The 23,025-nt window shown below is 38.2% G+C and overlaps 1 protein-coding gene across 1 annotated transcript in view; it reads right to left on the bottom strand.

Moving 5' to 3' along the window:
• FBN1 (fibrillin 1) overlaps positions 1-23,025 on the bottom strand; it is a gene marked incomplete at its 5' end in the record, with an annotated part of 233,753 nt that overhangs the window by 174,488 nt on the left and 36,240 nt on the right. Inside the window, 2 exons of the mRNA XM_084240531.1 lie at positions 13,203-13,298; positions 16,675-16,770. Coding sequence (XP_084096657.1) covers positions 13,203-13,298; positions 16,675-16,770 — 192 coding nt within the window. The remainder of the gene's footprint in view (positions 1-13,202; positions 13,299-16,674; positions 16,771-23,025) is intronic.

Here is a 23,025-nt window from a genome sequence, read left to right on the forward strand (position 1 = left end):
CCACATTCTGACCACTGCTCCCACCTCATCTCCCATCACACTCTCTTACTGTCTCAACTCTGCCATAAAGGTTTTCATGTCCTCATGTATGTGGATATTTGTCACCTTAGGATCTTTACACATATTCCTCCTTCTACCTGGAAAGTTTCCCCTCACTCATCACACAGCTGGTGTTCTCTCATGTTAAAGGAGGCTGTCCCTGACCATTAGTCCACACACATTATCATCCTGTGCTCTAACACCCTCTATTTTCCTTCAAGGTCTTTGTCACATGGACAATTCAGGGTTTGTGTATACTTGTTTAATCTCTGCTTCCCCCTTAATAGCATAACTCCAGAAGGCAGAGGGACATGTGTTCTATGTATTATTATGTATCTTAAGTCATTCATGCAGTGCCTGGGAAATCAATGATGTGTGAAAGATAAACTCATATCTCTTCTTCTTAGAGAGATTTCTTTCCAACTTAATATTGTACTTTTTATGCATGCATTTAAGAAAGCTGAGCTCTGATGACTGAGGTTTGAAATGTGTGGCTTTAGACTACCCTACTGCTTTGGTTTTCCTCTGGGAATAACACTTTTAGTCTTTTGCAGCTAAACAAGAATGATGTGGATCCTACTAGTAAAATCATCTCCTACACACAATCTATACTTATTATGTCATATTTATATATTCACATTCTCATGTCCATCTGGAAAGCTGCACATATACTTTAGATAGGTGTTCAGATTTTTGTTTGTTAGTTTTGATGATGGTTTTTTATTACCTCTCACTGATTTTATGAAAATGCCACATTTCTAAAATAGCTAACTGGCTCTTAGATTTCACTGTTGGCCTTTTATGAAGAGTCAAGTTAATTCCCCTTCTGTACCTGTATATGAGTCAGTGTAAGTACACAAGACCTTTTATAACCTTTGGTTGGATTGTCATGAAAATAAATGTTTTCAGGACTATAGTCATCAGTCCATACTATGGAAACAGTTGTTACCTTCTACTTTCTCCTCCTTTATTACTGTTTGCAGCAATGGGATTTTAGCCTGGATTACAATTACAAAAACTATGGCAAGTGAAAAAGAAAAGCATGTACCTGATGTGCTATGAATTAGGATGTTGGGCTTCATCTGTAGAGAAAGTCTCCCAAAATATACTGTCCCATTAAAACAACAAAACCTTTAAGTGGGACACACAGTCCCGCTAGGGCCTTCCAAATTTAGATCTGACTTTGAGGATAGTCAAAAGCTTCATAAACTGTCTATAGAACAACACATTTCAACCCAGTTTACTGACTCTCAGGAGATTACGCATATTAATAGAAAAGACTTATTAATCTGTCATGTATGTGCCAGGCCCTGTGTATTATCTCATCCAATCTCCCCACGATCTCACCAGCTGAGTACTATGAATATCCCCATTGTACAGATTGGGAAATTGATGGAGAGAAATGCTTCAATTTCTGAAGGCCACACAGCCAACAAATGTTACGATTGGCAAGTTCTAACGAGGACTCCTTTGGCATAAAAAAATTTAGTTTTGAAACTAATTTCCCTATCGCTTCCTCTCATTCATAAAAAATAAAGAATCACGATAACAGGGGGGCCCTGTGCTCTCTCCAGGTTGGCTCAGTAAAAGGCTGTAATGACTTTGCAGAGTCGCTGCCTTTTGTTTGGTTTGTGATAACTTGTTCTGCTTGGCAGTGTGGAAAAACATTGTAGAAAGAAATGAAGCCTAAATAAGGTCTGAAAAGAAATAGCTCTATCCAACTCTAAATTATGCTATCTTTTAAAAAAATCAGAGAATTTTCTATGGTGTTTAAGGGCTGTTTTCCTCAAAGAAGGCAATTCAAGCTTCTATTACCCACTGATTTCCAAAGTCACTTTTAAATCATTAAGATGTACATATGCCTCTGCTTTTTTAATTTTCCTCCTAGTACAAGAAAGTAATCAAGTAGACCCCACTCTGCAAGTGAAGTTTACAAATCATTAAACAAAATTGAATCAAAATTTACTTTTGCAGGGCAATTCTTTGCTTTTTGTCTTTTCAAGTTCATTAGTTTTCATCTGAAGAATATATCACGGGAACTCCTAATAGAATATAAGCTTTTCCATGAACACTTTAGAGAATAAGTGATTCCTAAGAGCTAATGCATGCTTATAAAAGCATTTTCAATTTGGGTAAAATATGCTTCCAACCCTGCACATCTTCTCCTTTTGCTTGCCCGAATGTCCTACAACAGTGCAGCTCACCTGTCCTCTGTGAGAACGCAGTCAAGGGGATAAGAGCTCTCCTGAGCCAGAGACAGAAATGGGCCTATTGTAAAATTGCAGCACAAAACATTCTTTACTTCCAGAGAAAATAAATATCCGACTCTACTGTTTACTCATAAAGTTCTTCTGAAACAGTTCAGAGAAGAGGGATTGGTGTTGAGGGAGTACAGTAGGAAAGTTGGAGAACATTTCTTTTCATGTGTTCCACAGAATTCACATCCCACACATTTGACTTATCAGTGCCTATATTCATATTTCCATAGGAAACAAATGTATTCATAGGCACTGCTGCTCAGAGTACCTTTTGGAAATTGTTGCATGTTATAAATACATTTAACATTTAAATGCTATTCCTTATCAAGCTCCCACATTTAAATTAAACAAATCAATATATGCATTGGTTATCAGATAGAAATGTGGAATGGGGTCCAGATAGCCAGAGATGGTAATATAAGCAAAGCTGCATGGAAACTGATGTTTAGGTGGGGGGCTTCCAAGGGAAAGGACTGGAGAAGAAACAAGCCTTAAGGTTGACCTTGAAATAAAAGAATTAAACCATTCTAGAAAAGGAAGCTCTTGGTCCAAAAATATCTTTGGTTCTGGTAAGTAGTGCACCAGCAGGCTGATAAGAACAGAATAGCATGAATGCCAACCATAGCAAAGAATCAAGAATCAAGCACAGAATGAAGAATTTATCATGAGTAAATGGGTACTCCAGCTTGCCTCAGTGATAACTTAGAATATTTGAGAACCAAACTTCAGGGAATAGTTGCTTCTTACTCCATGTATTTATGGTTCGATGAGTTCTCTTAGGGGCACAAAACATGAGTTACTGCATGATGAAGATCTTCCTACATCTTCTGGACATATAGACAAATCCTCATCTTTGCATGAGGATCATATATGAATTTAAAATATAGTTCTAGACTCTGAAGGTGTCATAGAAGTGTCAAGTGACTTTCTAAAATGATGTCAAAAAAATACTAATTCAGATCTTTAGGAATAAAGTATGCTTAAATTGTCAAGGGAGAAGGGGTGGAGTGATTCTAAAATTAATGGATTTGGAAGTGCTGGCTTAAATTAAGTAAAAACAGTTACCTTTCTGCAGGACTCCCAAGAGTCAATATGTTAAAACACCAGTGCCTCTCCAAGAAGAGGACATGGTATAGAGTTTCCAAAATTCTATCGACCGTGGAAACTGCATTTCATGGAACCCTCATGGGACTAATGTTCTACCAAAAAGTACTTTGGCATATAATCTGGACCATGAAGTCCCATATATTTTTGTCCAATATACATTCATAAACCAAAAACAGCACAGACTCTCTGAGACCATGACTACTAGGGAACTTAAACACTGCACATCCAAAAGGACTCTCAACTGAGCATATAAAATGGGTAAGGGTCTCCAGACTGCTATTCATTGGACTTAACTAAAAACAGTTTCAGAAATGGATCATTCCATCCAATAATTTATATATATATAGGAGTCATTTCTAAAATCACAAAACTTGCCTCATACAGATATTGTGCAGAAATATAGTCCAGTAGACTAGAAGTCACCACAAAGAAACTTGAAAAACATCCAACTTTCTTTGCAGGGGCTCCTAAGGGTGATTGTGTCTTTTTCTTCAGTCAGTTCCAGGCTCTGCATCTTTGTATTCTCTCTTCCCTTCACCTGTGCTATTTTCCCTCTTCTACTCTGCCTACCTAAATTTTTATCCTGATTGGTCACTTCACTCTTTCATACATGTGGTACTTTTTTCCAAAAAATTATTTTAAGACCCCAATGACAAGAACCATATACTTCTTTCTGATTCTACCACAGTATGTAGCTCAGAGTCAAGCCTTTGTGAGCTATCTGCCATGGCTGGTCTATCTAACTGACTTAATTATAAGAGATTTTGTTTATCACATATATTTGGAAAAAATTCCACTTAGGCAGATATTCTGAGAAATTATACTCTAATTTATGGCCACTGGTTCTGCTTCTTCTTAATTGATTAACTTTTAAATATCAATACAGACTTTGATTCTTTGAAAGATGCTGCCTTCTTAAAAGTTGAAGCAGCAGCAGCAGGAAGAAGAAATAACAGAGACCTACTAGAAAACTTAGGTAAAGCATAGATTTATTACTAGACACAAAGTTCTAAAGAAGTGTAGCCAATATGGGGCCACTAACCACATTGACTATTAGCTTACCCACAATGAGATGTAGTATACCATAACCATCACAGGTCAAAGACTTTGTATGGAAAAAAATGCAAAATATCTATAATAATTTTATACTTACATGAACTAAATTAAAACTTTGGGATTTGTTGAGCTAAATAAAATATTTTGTTAAAATAATTTGTTTCTTTTTACTTTTTCTTGTGGCTACTCAAAAAGTTCAATTTATATATATGTGGATCATACTGTTTTGCTCTTGGTCAGTGGTACCCTTAAAGGTTTGCGAACCTAATATTAAAAAAGGGTCCAATATTAAAAGTGACTACTGATATTTAACCTAGTTTCATCTTTTTAAATATTAATAAGAACTAAAAAGAAAAAGTGAAGTTGAAAACAAACTGTCTTTGAAGATGAAACCATGATGCCAAATTTTACATCAAAAATGTAATGCTATATTGCTCCATTTTGAAAGATGTTAACATAGACATTTCAACTGAAGCAGCAAAACAACATCTTACCACCTAAGTCAAGTCAACATCTTACCACCTACTGCAACACTATGGTGCAGTACTTGAAAGGAGGTGATGACATTCTAGGAATAGAACTCTTAAACCCACACACAGAGCAAGAGCATCAAAGTGTCTAATAAATATGAAAAGGGTGGGTTACTTGGGAAAAGGCTCCCCTTTACTAGCTCTCTCTAGGAAACTGGTGTAGACCATATTATGCAAGTTCTTAGAGAGGCTTCAAAGAGTCTGCTTGATATGTGTCCACGGAAAGGACATTGGAAGTTGGAAGGACACTGTAGATGGGTGACTATCCAATGTATGGAAACTGGCTGACCAGAGGTTCTGCCACAATCAAAGGAGAGTTTGCTACTGCAGCTTATCATGGCAAAAAAAAAAAAAAAAAAAAAAAAAAAGCTTGACGATTTTCTACCAACTAGTTGTGGGCAAGGGAAAGCTGATATGGAAGGAGTGGGCTTAGATCCTTTCTCAGAGGGCTCCCTAGAACTGCAAAGGGGGCTCAAATGACTGGCGAGACCAAGGGAATCCCCAGGGCTTGGGGAAGCAACAAATAAGAACATTAGACATCTTTTCTCATATTAAGCAACTGAGGTAGAGAAATTCTGAAAAAGCCCAGAAAAGTTCATCCACCAGTTGAGGAAAAACTAGTCTCTGAGTGGACTGAGAGGAACAGTGAGTGGGAGACAGATATAAAACTGCTTTATGTTTGCACTCACCAGTTCTGATTGTTCATACCAGGCATATGCAAGGTCCAGAGGCACCGTAACATATGTTCCCTACGTGCATACAGTTACTCAACCACAAAAGCTGAATGTCTGTGTCAACAGATGTATTTCCTGGAACTATTCTAGGAAAATTAAGTTTATTCAGTGATACACAAACTGCCAAATGTTGCAATACCACTTTAGATGCATGGTAACATTTAGGGCATTCATGCTATCTACACATTGTTACTTACTTTCTGCATAGACCAAATACCAAAAGTGAGGCTCATAGAGGGCTTCAACATATTTTAGTAACAACAGTTTATTGCTTGTTACCATTTAGAGAAAAGAAAATATGCACGTTTCACAGAGTTCTACACTTTGAGAATGGCAGTAGGCTTTTACTCTGGGAACTTAAATAGCATCCACCTAGAATTTAAAAATATGTACAAATAGTGTCAAAAATTGCAACTCTGTAAAATTTATTTCCAAAGGAAATAAGAGGGGGAGGGAGCCCATGTTTCATCAATGCCTTAGAAAAGGGCCTCCCTGGGGGTGCAAGGGGTTAAGAAGCAACCTATGAAGCTAGCCACAGCCCCTGTAGCACAAGTTTGATCCCCGGCCAGGGAGCTACCCACATGGCGCAGTAGACCTCTCCTGTCTGGCCCGCTGCTCCCCTCAGCAGTGTATGTCAGTCAATTTGCCTATCTGCTCCCCATTCTGTCTCTGGTGAATCCTCTCATCCCCCACACCTCTGGCCTGTACCCCAGTTCTTGTTTGCATAAATAAATAAATCTTTTTTTAGAAAAAAAAAAAAAGGAAAGGCATTAAGAAAATCAGCTCTTGATTCCCTGCAGTACTCTAGAGGCCTCTGAAAGGTCGTTTACATTTTCTTTTTATGAGGTAAGTGTATCTAAAATGTACTACCTGGTTATTATTTGTTTGGATCATTACATTTTAAGCCCTTTCCATTCATTAGATACACTGTGGGCACTCTTTTCTGGATTTACAAAATAGATGCTCAACCACTGTTTTCAGGACAGTATTCTGAAAAGTGTTCAATGGTTCATTTCCAAAGATCTCTGTAAAATCAGTTTTGTATCATCAGAGGAATGATGTTATAAGGACAACCATTTCTCAAACACTAACTGCACATATGCAAGTGCAGTGGAATTACAACCAATCTATCTGTCCTCTATTCTATTCATTTGTAGAATATTGTGAAAAACAAATTAAAATTACAGCTTTTCCAGCTTGATGAAGTACTGGGATTCCCCAAAGGAGGTAAGTATGAGGAACAAAGAGTAAAATTTATTTTCACTCATCACCGTTGTTCTGCTTCTCTGATGGACTATGAATTATTGCCTTACTTTCATTTTTATTCTATTCCACATTTCCTCATTTTTCCTTTTTTCCCAAAGCTATTGGTTCAATTATACATCCGCCTATATTTTATCAACTAATTGACAGCAACACAGCAAATACTTTCTTGATTTGGCAACAATCCAAGTATTGTCTTCATGGTTTAGACTTGGGTTGGAATTTACCATCAAACCAAAGAGTTAGGATTTAGAAAAACCCACATCTCTGGTTACATTCATATGGCACATGATGAAGATCCCCAGATGGAGTTATTAGCATTTATGCTTACTTAAATTCACATAAAGTTTGATACGAAAGTTAATTCAAATCCATGTGCCTTAAGAGATATGGAAGACAGTTATTTTCATTGTTTTTTTAATCTTAGCCAATTTTTCATACAAACTGCTAGTGTTTGACTATCCACCATAGTCATTAGAATTGACACTAAATTATTTTAGACTATTTCTGAAAATTCAAAATTATCCCAGAGAGAGAAAAAAATGATCACATATTCTTTCAAATGTATTGCTGACCATATGAAAATAATTCCAAAAACAGGCTCCAGATATGGTTCAAAGAAAGTAAACTTTTAGGAAGACTCTATAACCTTCCATTTTAATTGCAATAACTGGCAATATTAATTCTGAATGTCTATGTTTAAGGATATTGATATGGCCCTTTGGAGTCCACGTGTGTATACTACAAACAAACAGGAATCATTGTATCTTCAAATGGAAGGTTATCTTTAAAATATCAAAATCAATCAAAAAGAAATATTCAAAGTCCTGCATTAGATACACCCAAACAACTCAAGACTGCTTTCCTTTGGCTTTAAAATTATTTAGAAGCAACTTATCTCCATTCTGCCAGCGAGGAAAACTATCTACCTAGCCTAAATAATTCAAGAGCTTTTTTGAAAATCTACCATTTGCACTCTAAAATATATAGTGCTATTTTTTTTCTTGTCATTGCTCAGAAAATTCTCCATGGTTACTAGTGACCACCTCCCAGTGAAATCCCACAGTGGTTATATGCATAGGCATAGGAGCCAGGTTGGCTGGGTTCAGTTTTTGATTCTATCTCTTACAAGCTGTCTGACTTTGGGCAAGTTATTTGGCCTTTGTTTCTGTCTAACTATCTATAAAATGGGACTCATTATAGAACTTTCCTACAAGGTTGTTGCAGTGTTCACCACCTGGTATATCCGACGCACCCATTACATATCCCCCGTTATTTCCTCATACGGTCTTTGGGTTTCTCATTCTTTTTTGGTCCTTTAGAGTCTAACAACTGGGCCTCCCCGGTGGCGCAGTGGTTGAGCATTGGGTTGCAAAGCTGCCCGCAGCCTCTGCAGCACCAGTTCGATCCAGTTCAATCCCCCGCCGCCAGGCAAGGGTCCCACATGGCGCGCAGACCTCTCCTGCCTCGCCCGCTGCTCCCCTCAGCAGTGTACTTCAACAGTCTGCCTGTTCTGTTCCCGGCTCTAGCTCTGGTGAATTCTCTCACCCTCCAGCGCCTCTGGCTGTACCTAGTGCTTGTATAAATAAATAAATAAATAAATCTTTAAAAATAAATAAATAAATAAATAAATAAATAAATAAATAAATAAATAAATAAAGAGTCTAACAATTGCTAAGTTGCTTCCTCAACTCCTTCTTGACTTTATTTTCTCTGGCTTAGTTCTCTCCTAGCTCTCTTGCTTCTCTTCATGTTTTCTCAGTGTCTTCCCTTTGCTCCTTTCTTCTTCAAGGCCATTCATCATTACCCCCCTCACCCCCACCCAACTCCAATTTCAGGTCTAACCTCATCATCCTTCTCTCATTTTTCATTACCTTGAGAAGTGCCATCTACTCACGAGATTCTTTGTGTTTAAAATAACAGCATGTAACAAGATTTCAAATGGTCTTCATTGAGGCAAGGTGGCAAGATAAAGCACAATTCCACATAGTCGCATTACCAGTAACTATGGTAACACAACTAGCTTATATTGTCACTGCCAAAACAGGCATTTCAATATTCTAAAAACAAATGCTAACATATTGTCCCACTGAGCTTGAACAAGATAAATTTTACTGGTTGCTCAAGACCTAAGAAGAGAGAGGTAAACATGGGACAGAGGAAAAGGACAATTAGGAATACCATAAATGTAGATTTACATAAAAACAAAAACCATAAGAGGAAAGACAATGAAAGAAATGTGGGGTGTAAAAAAAAACACAGAGATGTGAATTTGACAGGGAAGGAGGTAGCAAACTCAACAAGGAGATGAATGAAGTAAGCAGGACACATGAAAATAGGAACTACTGGAGCTGTGGCAAGTGGGAGAAAGTAACCAAAGGTATTCACACTCAATTTTTAAAAGTAAATACTGCAGTCCAAACAAGTCACAGTTCTCAACTTTCCTTCCTCTGGGCACAGCGGGGCAGTAGCATCAATGCTACCTGCCACATGAGGCTTACCAGCCAAGAAATTTCTTTAACCTATTTATTTTACTGGTGAATAACTGCAAGTGAAACAAATTTGCTTCATAATCTGGTTGCATTTGTTGAATGAGTGTTATGATTCATAATTCAAGCATGGATGCACTGATTGTCTCCATCACAAAACCAAAACACTATGCTCCTGGATTAGTAAAATTCACCGATTGGCTTAAAGTAATCCAAGTCCTGCCAATATCACACCCAATGGGTATTCCACACTTGTTCTGGCCCTCTCAGGTAGTTACAAATTGTCTGAGTCAACGCTGCTTATCCTGAGAAGTAGGAGTAATTGACATTCCATCTTTATTACACCAGATAGGAAGCTGTTTGTTGGCTTCTCTATTGCCACCATCTTTTCTGCCTCATTGCAACTGAGCTTTGGTAGATTTGTGGCACTGAAAGATCATACTTTTGAATAAAGTCATTGAATGCAGTGAGGCATCAGCCCTGTAAGCTCCGCTACAATGAAACCAGTGAAAAATATCCAGGATTGTCATGAGTAGGCAAACAGCAATTATTTCAGGAGATACTTGTTCATATCTGATAATCATATCTCCAGATTTTCTGGTGCTTTAAAATAATTCCAATCCAACATTGATTGGCCATGCCCTATGCTCCGCGTAGGGATTAAAAAGATGATGAAATCATAGTTACTGCTACAGTGCTTACACTCTAGTAGGGAAATTGGACGTGGAAACCTGTGGGCTCAATGTAATGTGGTCAGTGCTATCAAAAGTTTCTGGACAGGGCCTCCCCGGTGGCGCAGCGTTTGAGTGCTGGGCTGCAAAGCTGCCTGCAGCCTCTGCAGCACTGGTTTGATCCCCAGCTGCTAGCGAGGGTTGCAGACGGCGCGCAGATCTCTCCTGCCGCCCGCTGCTCCCCTCAGCGGTGTACTTAGTCAGTCTGCCTGCTCTGCTCTCGGCTCTGACTCTGGTGAATTCTCTCACCCTCCTGTGCTTCTGACTGTACCCAGTGCTTGTATAAATAAATAAATAAATAAATAAATAAATAAATAAATCTTAAAAAACTAAAAGAGATTGTGGACACAGTGCTAAGGAATAATGAGAAGGCTCACTGGGTCCAGTCTCCTGGAAAAAGAAAGGAAATTAATAAAGATTTCCTGGAAGTTCACTTACATAGATAATTAAACAACTTGAATAATGTAGCCTAGGGGATAAACAATTTAAGTATACTAACCATTAGGAGAAGTAACCCTGAATACTTCTCAACCCTTCAGGATTATGTTAATTATTTTATGATTCATTCCCCCATTTATATTAATTGCTCTTGAAATCACAAGCATTCATTTGAGAAAAAGGATCCACTGCCTCTATCTTTAAATTTCCATTCTTACTCCATAAGAACAGAAAACAGTGTAGATTCTATAAGTAGAAATATATTCTGGAATTAAAAAGATGCCTTGCTTTCCTATGTGGTAAGGAAAATTATACTAATGATTCCTTTCTCCCAATGAAGACTAGGGCTATATTCATGGGTGGATCAGACAAAGGGTGATGATTAAAGAGAAGCAGTTTCCTGCTCCCCAATCTCTACAACTGAAAACATGCTATTTAGGTATTAATTTTATTTAGGTAATCACCACTATAACAATTCTGTGGAACCAACATATATTCAAATCTGAGTGCAAATTTCAGGACAGCCTTATCCTGGATGGGGGCAGTTAAAGATACCAAAACTTGGAGGAGTCCCTAAAAAATGTACCAGTTTTAATTTCTTAATCTTGGTCAAAGATAATAACATCTTTGAAGAAATAACTGAATGGTCAAATAGCATGCCCTCTTTTTTTATTTGCTATCATCAATACCTGAACTGTGGATCAATATTTTTTAGACAAATTATTTATTGCTTTCTTAGAGGTAAAATTCTGTATTAGCTCATCTTATAGTGATTTTTCTAAAACAAATTGAACCCAGTATTATCATCTGAGAAGTTATTTTCATACACAACTTCTCAAGTTACATATCAATGGTTTTCATCTCCTACAATATCTTCAGAGAGTACATACTAAGGCCACAGAATGATACTACATAATCAAAATATGTCTTCATTACTCTGGATACCATTAGATATATGTTTGCTTTAAGTTAATAAAATACATCTGTACAAGTTATAGAAAAACAGTTTTAAGGAGGGACCCCCCCCCAAGTGATGCCAAATGCAATGCAAAGGCCAAATATCTATATGATACATGACCCAGCAGTGCAGTGTTCTTTTAAAATAATTAACATAATTAACCCAGCAATAATAGAGTTATTTGCTAAAAATAGGTATTGTTGCTTTAAGCAAATAACTGAATTAAGATGAAACAGAAAAACAATCGCTCACATACCATTCTCTGCTCTTCATTTTTTCACATGACATATATTCAACATCTGCTACTGAATCTTCCCTTTCCATCTTAGTACAAATAGATTTTTCATGATTTTGGGTAAAAGTAATAATCATACTTTAAACAATTCAGGAGCATCTTCCAATTAGAAATGAGGGTGATTTCACTTAGAGGAGGAAAACAGGCAATCAAATATGGGATCAGGGGAAAAATAACAATAAAAAACAAAACAAAACAAAAATAAACAGGCAACTATAAATCAGAGACACTCTGAAGGGGAGGGGAGGCGAGGTGGAGGGATCAAAAAAAGAGTGGGAAGAACACAGGGTGAGTGTGCACAGCTGAACTGGTGGTGGGGATTTAATGGGGACTACACCTGAGAAAAGAAAGCAAACATTGTACAAAATGTATGGGGAATATAACAATAAAATTTATAAAAAAAATGAATAATGATATAAAATTATATAAATAAATTATTTTTTAAAGAAATGATCCTCCTAAATCATCACTATAAAGCTAAGAAAGAGGAGAAAACAGCTATGGACATTGGACAAGATGATCAGTGAAGACAAAGCTAGGGGGTGGTGTGCTTAAGAATTGACACATTCACATATATCTCAGTACCATATTTGCATTAGTAGACAGGCAAATCAAGTAGAACATTTATTTTAATTAGGAGCAGCAGTAAGGTTTAGATTTGAAAACAGAAAATCCATGTGTAAATCAATGCTCATTATTATGTACACAACCTTCAGCAGGTCCCTTGACCTCACTGAGCCTTGGTCTTCCTGAAAGCGGAAGTGAGGACGACATGGACTCTTTGGTGGGCTGCAGTGAGTACTCAACAAACTGCATACATGGAAGTACCATTTCTCGTATTAGCAAACTCTCAATATTTCCACAGGAATTTTTATTGCTGAATTCATATGTCACTACAATGCCTAACAGTTTCAAGTAGGCATTTAGGTGTGTTTTTCTTCTTTCTAAAATATTCCCTTTCCATACAGATGTTTTGTTTGGATCCAGTTCTCTAATTTACAGGATAATAGTGAGCTCAAACCTTACCCTAATGGAAAATTCTCTTTTTATCTTGATGCCAAGTGGTACTTAGATAAGCTCACTATTGAATCCTGCAGTTCACTGGCAAGAATTACTGTACAACATGCAGAGACTTGGGGTCATTATCTTGTCATCCCAGGAACCTTCCCAGCGACAATTCGGAAACTCCCTCAAAGTTGTTCAGCAAAACTCAGGAAGTAGCTGCACAAACCCAATTTGTGTTTAAATCAATAATAGCTTTTGCCTCCAGGGCAACATTATACTCGTTATTTTTTTTAAATTACCTCTTTCACACTGGGGTCCAGTAAAGCCATAAGTGCACGCACATCGATTTGGGGCCACACACCTGCCTCCGTTGAGACAGCCACTTTCACAGACAGCTGTAAAATAAGGAGAGGAAAATTGAGAGACTTTACCTGGGAGTCGATGCCATAATAAAGTAACTCCTATCAAGTCTCTGAAAGGACAAAAATAAAAATCTAAATAATGACCCCGCTGTTTGTTTTAAACAGCGACTGCACATTTCCAGCTCCTCAGATACATCTCAGGCAGCTCTTAGGATAAAGCTACCTGCAACAGGTGAGTTTGTAACTGTATTAAAGCTAACAGTCTACTTTCCATGAAGACTCTGAGTGACAATCTCAGTTCTGCATCTAAAATGGTAGTTTATAAGATACTTTGCTGGATGGGGACCGCATTATGGCCAGCTGACTCTTCAGGTTATGATTTACATTTAATTTCCAGAAGGCTCCACAAGAGGACATATTGACCCTGCTACTGACACTTTACAGATATGTTCAATCACACAGCTCACTGCAAATAACAAAACATTAAATACTGACATTCAGTAATTTATGTACCATGATGAAGACCCAACTGCGTGTAGTTAAAGAATCTGTGGAAACTATTGGTGAGATAAATTCAGAGATGTTTGAGGAAAGGATATTTAACTTGCTATAAAAGGCATAAAATAAGAACTGAAGTCTTATGTCCTAAACAACACTTCTATGTATAATATCCTATTACTTTTTCACACGTGGCCTCTTTGTAAGCAATTTTATCCATAGATGGTAGGCTCTTCCCTGTCCAATTTACCAGTTCCACCTACTTTCTGAAGCCCTCCTCAGACCTCAATCCTCCATGTGGCCCCCTTAATTTAAAGTAATTCCTCCCTTATATAGTCCCCATGCATTTTTAATGACAGCTGTAGCAGTCAGGCTGTTGAGCCACTCAGATCTTCCTCCATGTGAAACCACAGCGAAGAACTTAGTCAACAGCCTCCAGTTGCTTCACCTTCAGATCTACAGCAATAGTCTCAGCAAGGACATACTCTCCCAAATGCTAGCACCCAATAAGCCAGGTAATTCAGAGTGGACACTTCTGACTATCGTGACACTCTCTGATGGGAAATCTTTTGCTCTTGGTTCCTCATCTGCCTAGCCAAACCTCTCTTGGAGTTACACTATGGTTGAGGCTCCTACATAACTATCCTTCCTTCCCTCTCCCCTTGCACAGGGATCAGCCCCACATAATGGTCTGAAGACTCTCCCTTCCCTTCCTACTTCTGCTTCCTCTCCCCTCTATTCTTCATAGGCCTTTCCCCCAATAAAGATCTTGTGTGTCTTATTCCTTCTTGGCATCTTTTGGGCATCAGATGACCTTAACTGAGACAAACCCTTATAAGCAAAAATTTTGACAGGAGCCCATTTCTCATGACAAAATGAAAGTGGTTTGTATGTTAGCTCTTCTGACAGATTAGATTTGAAGTTTAGGAAAGCTTTTTTTATTCTGCAAGTATTAACTGGCACCTGTCATGGCAGGGACTTGAGTTAAAATCCCAGGGAGCACCAAAAGGAGCAGGAGCAATACTGCTGATTCTCCTTCCAAAAATGCCTTTGACTCTATCACCACCCATCATCTCTGTCCCCATAACTTTAGTAGTAGTCTTCCTACTTTCTTCGATTTTCTCCTTCAGGTCAACCTCCACACAGTCTCCACAGTGATGCTTCTCTTTACAAACCTTTGTAATAAAATATATCTTGTATTTAATAGCATTAAATGCATGAGCTGTGACATCAGACTTCTTGGCTTCAAGTTTCAACTCTGCCTATTACTACTAATTGTTGGGCTGTCAGAAAAGTCATGACACATTTTTGCATAGAAAGCATAAAAAAATAAGTCATGACATTTCCAACTGCCCAATATTTAGACAAGTTACTGAAGGACTGTGCCCCAGTCTCCTCATCTGTTACGGTAACAAAGACTTCTAACTCAAAGAACTGTTATCATATTAAATAAGTTAATACATGTAAAAGGTTTTTAAATGTGCCTACCACATAGCAAACATGGAATAAGTCTCTCAACAGATGAATGTTGTTATCTCACTCCCTCCCTAGATCCTATTAGGCATGGATAAAGGGATTCAAACCCTGGTCCTTGACTTTCATTCTGACCTAATCTTCCTTCCCATCATGTCCCTCAGGATTTAGCTCAAGCCACACCAGAGTACCTGCTATGTCCTACATTACCTTTGACATTCTGGTACTTTGGCCCATTTTGAGCCATCTCCCATAAAGGCCCATTTGTCATTGCAAAGGAACTCCTCTCCATCCCTCAAGACTCAGCTCAAGACTCTCCACACTGGGGAGGGTGTCCTGTCCCTTCTCTCTCCATGCTCCTTCTCTGGGCTGTACAAAACTATCATTATTCTTATCACACTGCAGTGTGTGGACAGTTACAATGGCATTATATAAACTTTGGTTTATTTACAATAACTTTATTTCTGTACACACAAGTCACATATCTATATACACAATGGTAAAACTTAGAAACATTAATAGAGGCTCCTCATTAATGATTCAATAAATAAACAAGAAGACATCCATATAATGAAGAATAGTGCAATCATTAGCATGTATTTTAAAATGTTTAATAACAGGAAACAAATTTCTAATAAAAGATTAAGTGAAGAAGTAGTATAAAAAATTGTACATACAATAAGCTCTCATGTACCAAATAAGCATTAAAATATTAGAAGGTAATAGCTAAAATCATCGGAGTATGGATAATTTTACTTTTATATTTATTTTCAAATTTTTCTGATGGAGTGTGTGTGTATATTTTTCAATGTAATCACAGACAAACTTTTCAAAAGGAAATTTCATCTTCTTGGAAGCACAGGGACTGATAAAGAGTAGACACACAATAAATGGTGCTCCTGAATGAACCAACAAACTGAGCACCGCGTGACATGTCCTTTAGAATCAGATTCTAGATTGGGAAACTAGAGAGATACAGAAACCACTAATCAAGAGTACATGTTTGGGGGGAAAGATGAGATTGAGTTTTGAAATACTTTGAGATGTTTCTTGAAAAAATATGGGTGAGATATTTAGCAATCAAATGGAAAGTACAGAAATTGAATGAACAAGAATTCTGCAGGTTGGGTGATTTTAAACGAAAGAAATAAGCTAAAGAGGGCAGTGAAGGTAAACGAGAGGAAAATGCATCACGCAACCCATTTCCAAGGTTCCAGTTGGAAATCTGATATGAAGAGTGTTGGGTAAGTGATCTGTTTGTGTGTAATACACATTGGACATGTATAAAAATGCCATGTGTTGGGTGATCAAAGAAAATCTGTCAGTACTTATGTCTTATTTTTCTTGTCCACATATTTGTGTACTTATTCATTCTATATAGCTTAACATCTTAATGCTAATAATACATAATTAATTCTTATAATCATGGTTTACTTACGTTGTCCACAATGAGTCCCTATGTATCCTTTCTGGCATAGACAGTGGTCATCGCTGCAGCTACCTCCATTCATACAGCGAATATTACAGTGTTGGACTTGAAAAGAAAAACAAAAGAATGATTATTTTTGTAAGTAAATAGAGCACAACAGTTGACAGGAGTTGATCTGCAGTGATTTGAAAAGAAAATATTTTATCAGGATTCATATCTAACTGATATGCTAAATATGCATCACTTGTATATAAAATCATTTCAATGCAATGTAGTTGTTTCCTTGATATTGACTTTGATAGTGCTTAATGATTTCTCTAATTTAGCAGAACTTAAGACTCAACGTCATTACTAAAGTAACAAGAAAATGGTACCTTGAGTAACCATAGGAGACAAGATTAGGACAGCAATAATTTTCCACTTAAAAGGTTTAGAACAACCAAGTAGGTAGCCAGCAGGAAGGAGAAACAAATTCCAATGAAACTTGTTAAAAGAGATTTTATAGGCAGCAAAAAGAAAAAATATCACAAAATTTACAACTGCATAAAAATGGAGATGGCTGCAGTTGGCTCAGAAAGAGCTGCTGGTTTAATAAAACTATAACCTTAAACCTGTTAAGACCATCAATGTTTGAAACCCATGCATTGTCACATTGTCACCTAAAGAAGTGTGAACCTCGAAGGCTAGAGCAGAAACACTTAGACTTGAGTAGAAGAGACTTGTAAGAAGATGTAGTAAAAGACACCTGCAGGCTCATAGTTATGATAGAAGTGCCGGCGTGCGTATGTGTTCCCATTTCTCTGGTGTGGAAGCTGTCTCTAACCCTGTAATTTGGGCATGCTGATGATGCTTTCCAGGGAAAGAAGAGACATTTGAGGTGGGTCTTGGAGGTAGAGATGATTTCAATATTTGGAGAGAAATGTGTGTGACTTGTTGGTGTTCTTTAGTCTCAAGTTCTTTAGTCCTCTAGAAGCATAACTACCTGACTTGGAGAAGACAAAAGACTTGACTGAATTAATCATTAATTCTTGTTGACACCTCCCGATACAAGAAAGAAGAATGGGCATTAGAAGTTTGGCTTACAATGGCATGTCTTCCAAGCAATGGGAGTAAATTCCTAGAGAAATAGGCTCAACAATTTGAAAATCACTTCATTTTGTACAAAGGCTGAAATCAGTTGCTGATGGTGGCCCTTATTCTCAGTTTTCCTTGAGCACAGGGGTCAAATCTACTCCCAGGAGCAGAAAGCAGACTCCTCCCAGCTTCAGTACTTCTTGTCAGGATGTTTATTCAGTAGAGTATCCAATAGTGGCTGCTGACATTAGGAGAACAGGCCATTTTTCAAAAGAAGCTACATAAATCTCAGCATGCCAACTGGAAAAGGAAAGTGCCAGAACACAACATAAACTATATCCTTACAGGGTACCGAAAAGTTAACACAAATTGACAGTGATGCTCCCTTTCAAGAACGTGTCACACACTTCCTGAAACACCATCAAAGACTCCCTGATTGTACTATGTTAAGAACTACCTCCATCACTCAGCATCCAAAGCCCTCTTCAGCACGGGCCTAGGGTGGTCCAGGGCTCCTGGACAAGCTCCTCATTCATTCTGTGATACAGTCCCAATCCTCTTATCAATCATTCACTCTCTCAACAAATCGTTCTGAGTGTTTACCTTGCACCACACAAAATGGCAGGTACTTTGTTTTACTAGTGCCATCATGGGAGCTCCTCTTTAACCTGTCTTGTTGCCCCCACCACTTCACACACAGTTCTCTCCAAAAATCATATCTATCTCCAAGACCCACTTCAAATGTCTCTTCTTTCCTTGGCTCTTTTCTGATTTCTAGTCTCTCCTTCCTGCTGTACTAGATGTAAGTTTTCTTCCCCTGACTCCACAGTACTTTATGCTTCTCTTTTGAAATATACATCTTTAATCTAAAATATTTTTTAAAGATTTATTTACTTATGCATACAAAAGCTGGGGTACAGGCCAGACATGCAAGGGATGAGAGGATTCACCAGAGACAGAGTGGGGAACAGAACAGCAGACTGACTGAAATACACTGCTGAGGGGAGCAGTGGGCGAGACAGGAGAGGTCTGCCACGCCATGTGGGTATCTTGCCAGACAGCCAGGATCAAACCTGCACTGCAGAAGCTGCAGACAGCTTCACAGTGCTGTGCTCAACCACCTGTGCCACCAGGGAGACCCTAAAATATTTTTTTATTTCTCCTACCCAGGCCCATTTGTCTAAGATTTATTGAGAGTGTAGAGCATTGTGATTATTAATGACATCTCCAAAGAGCCTAGTGTAGCACTTTGGTGACTTGTAGATGGTATACAAAACTTTGCTAAATTAACATCAATTTACTGAATCAAACTACCTGATGATGACATCAAAAGTTACATCAAAAGCTGAGACTAAAAGTTACCTATTGTGTCTTCGACACTTATAACTAAGTTGCTATTAAAAATATTTTTAATCATTGTTTCCCAGTGAACAAAAGCAGAAATAATTCCTTTCTTGGAGCATTGTTATAGAAGTCAAACAACCCAGGAAACTGATTAACACAGTTATTTTAGGCTCCTATGATTCTATTAAAACATCTCAGCACAATGCTTTTGAACCAAAAAACTATCCACAAGTACACAAAAGAAATGACTTGGTGAAAGACTTGGATAATATTCTAAGTAGGTCAGGAAAAGGGGTATAGTGGCTTTAAAATTTGAAGTTAAACTTAGCTTCATGCTATCTTAGAACAACAGTGAGGATTGGGGAAAGCACAGGAAATGATGTCATCTGTCAGGCAGCATGGGACTCAACCCACAAACTGATTTCAATTAAAGCAGTTCATGCCAAGAACTAATTTCCATTCCCACATGAGCAACAAAGCCATTTAGTTACTTTGAGATTAAAAAAAAAAAAAACTAACAGCTTGACTTGCATTATTTGTTCAAATTGAAAAACAGTGACTTTACATTATTCAAATTGAAAAAGAACAATTTTTCCTTTCCTGGATGAATGGTAACTTTACATTTAAATGCAATATAATTAAAAAAAAACCCTCTGTGATGTGCTTTTACTTTATTTCTGTCCTTTCACGTGAACTTTTTCCAGCATAAAATATTATTTTTCCTTTAAAAAATAACAACACCTGGTCAGAATCTTGAAATAATCAGGCATGGTAACCCAAGTATACCAATGAACCGTGAATCCTTGTCTGGGGAGAAGTTCATCAACAGATAATAGAATCGTCATCACCTGCTCTGCCATAAACATGTTAACCATAAGAAACTTGGCATTCTTTGTGAGTCTTGGGCCTTCAGGGGAGGAAAGTATTTCTTTTAAGTATTTCATTTAGGATTTCTGTGGAAAAATGAAGAAACTAGATATACAGCCTCACTAATTAAGCAGGAAGACTTTAGAGACTATATATCCACAAATTGGATTTATTTCTTATTGAGTCCTGCTATTGGGGCATATCCTAAATTTACTCTGATTTAACAAGAATTACAGATGTCTGGCAATTAGTCTGGCAAGTTCTATGTCTCTAGAAAAAGTCAACTGAAAAATAAGGGCTCTGCTTAAACCCATAAAGCTACTCTGAATTTATTGAATGCTCTAAATCTCTCAAGGCAGAACATATTCCCAAACTCAATCTGTATTAGGATTTTACCCAGAACTGAAACTATTCGGGGGTCCAAGTGTCAGTGTACAGGTCCACACTGCCACAGGAGAGCTCTAAGGTCTCAGTGGACTCCCCTTGAAGACGGACAGACAGTCTCAAAGGATTTCATGCAAGACTCAACATTCTAGAAATAACATAAAATGTTTCCATTAACCCAAACCATAATGGGCCCCAAACGAATTTTTATGTTTGTTCTAGAGGGTGGCAGTCAGTCATTTTGGTCATTCAACAAAGACTGAATGTCTTCCATTTGCCAGGATCAGGAGGAATAGAAGAAATTTGTGTAAATTATAGTTCAATACAAATTAATTCTTAAAAGGACCCCCCTGAAGAGAACAATATGAGCACACTCCACGAAAGAGAGACTCAAGACTAGCATAGGGTTCTAAGTACCTCTGGTAATAATCTTCCTTACCTGATAAGGTTGGGAATTGTTCTAAAGACCTGCCATTATCTTGGGAAGAAATAACATGGGGAGCAAATTGGAAATAAGCTTGTGTATGGGAAGTGTGTGGTTTTAGTTTAGGCACTAGGAAAAGCACAGACAAATTAAATAGCTAAACTTAACCCCCCTGGGCCTCCTCGGTGGCGCAGCAGGTTGAGCGCAGTGCTGTAAAGCTGACTGCAGCCTCTGCAGCATGTGTTCGATTCCCGGCCAGCCAGGGAGAAACCCACATGGCACAGCAGACCTCTCCTGTCTCCCCTCAGCAGTCCGTCTGCCTGTTCTGTTCCCTGCTCTGTCTCTGGTGAATCCTCTCACCCTCCTGCACATCTGGCCTGTACCCCAGCTCTTGTATAAATAAATAAATCTTTTAAAAAAAACAAAATAAAATAAACTGAACCCCCACACTCTACTCCCGAGAATAGTGCACAGGGACAGCCATGGCCACTGCAGGGCAAAGGATTTTTTTCAGAGAGATAAGAGCAACCATGTTTCCCTTAAGCATCTTACTGCCCTGTGTTGCAAAGGCATACTGCTTGGAAGAGCCACATCACAAAAGTATCTGAGGAAAAAAAAAAAAAAAAAACTAAGAGAGTAAAAGCTTCATAGAAAGAAAAGTTCAATGATAAACATACTTCCAGTGAGGACAGACTAGAATGGCTTATCTCTAAGGACAAGTCTGAGCAGATTCCATCTGCTCCTCTTTTCCTTGCCCATATAATATAACCTTTCCTGTAAAATCTTTTCCAGGATCCCTTATTCCAGATGAGTGGCAGCAGCACCTTCCTGTCCTCTGTGTGTCCTCACACTTTCAGCATGTGGGTGCAACACACTAACTCAAACCCACTCGAAAATGTCCCCTTGGCCTTCTCACACCCACAGAGCTTAGATTTGTGCTGGAAATACAAGCACCCCATGTTTTTACTGAGATGAAATAAGTTGAAAGTGGTAAAATTTTATCAAAGTGCAAGTACTTTTGGATAGTGAAGATGCCAACACAGCCCAGACTGATAAATAGGTTTAACTCAATTCCTAACAAAATCCCAGAAAGATCATGTGATAGCTACAGTCAGGTTGAGGCAAGCGTTTAGTGTCCAAAGGAATTGCTGTTTGGTCATTTTGACCTTCTGGAAATGCAATCTCTCAATCAGATCACTAGGAGATCATTTCCTACTCTCAGAGTCACAGGACGTGCAAGTTTAAAACAACCTGACAAAACAATCCTCGCTTCTTCATTTTCATTCCCAAGCGAGAAAACCAAGTTCCTACAACTTGCCTAAGCTTCCTTGATCCCTATCACATGAGAACAAAATTTCTCACTGGAAATGTTAGTGCAATGAATGAAATTCAGTTCTGCTTAGTACAACTACAGGGTATGAATAAAAAATTTCACTGAATTGGGTCAGTCTACTAGCAGAAGTATTAGCAAAGTGAGAGATACACATTTATTGACTACTGTACCATGGCCAGGAAGTTCTAGAGGGTGGCATAGCTATTCTCTAGAACATCACTTCAAAGGATCAGAAATGAGTTCTGAACATGCCCAGTTACCTAAATTTAAAACATTGTGCCATCTTTAATTTTGTCAGCCCTTTAGACAGCATTAGTTCAGGTAGAATACAAGTCAATGATTTTTAAGACTCCAAACACCTCAAAGATCTTATTGAAACTAGATCTTCCACCTTACACCAGACTCATCCACCAGCTACATGGGAGGCGGGGGGTGGGGGGTGTCCAATGTCCACGTACAACAGATGAACCTAAACTGCCTCAGAGGGCACCACTGTGAAGTCTTGGACTTCAATCTCTAGCTTAAATGTGTCTCACAGGACCTTACCACTATATTCCTCCCACCTCATTGCTAGTTTGAAAGTCTGCTAGGACCACAGATTTTCCCTCTGGTCTTGTTAATTTCCTGTCCCCACATCTTATGATTTTTACTTGACAGAGAAATCACTAGCAGTTCATATGAAGGCCATCAAAGACCTTTCCAACTGGATGTCCAGCTCTGTCACCTGGCTATATTTCTTCCACCAGAGGAGTGCAGTGTTGTTGCTTGATTCAAGGAACAACGTGAGAGCTGGGTCTATTCCCAACTTAATATCGTCATTCTTCCCCCATTCCAGAGGCTCTGGCTCCACACTGGTAGCCTACAGGTTACCCTGATGGGGGTAGAGATGTCTGACATATTCCTGGGAAATGCCACCAGCTGACCACTCTGTCTC

This window comes from Talpa europaea, assembly GCF_964194135.1.
Source record: "Talpa europaea genome assembly, chromosome: 8".
Taxonomy (NCBI): domain Eukaryota; kingdom Metazoa; phylum Chordata; class Mammalia; order Eulipotyphla; family Talpidae; genus Talpa; species Talpa europaea.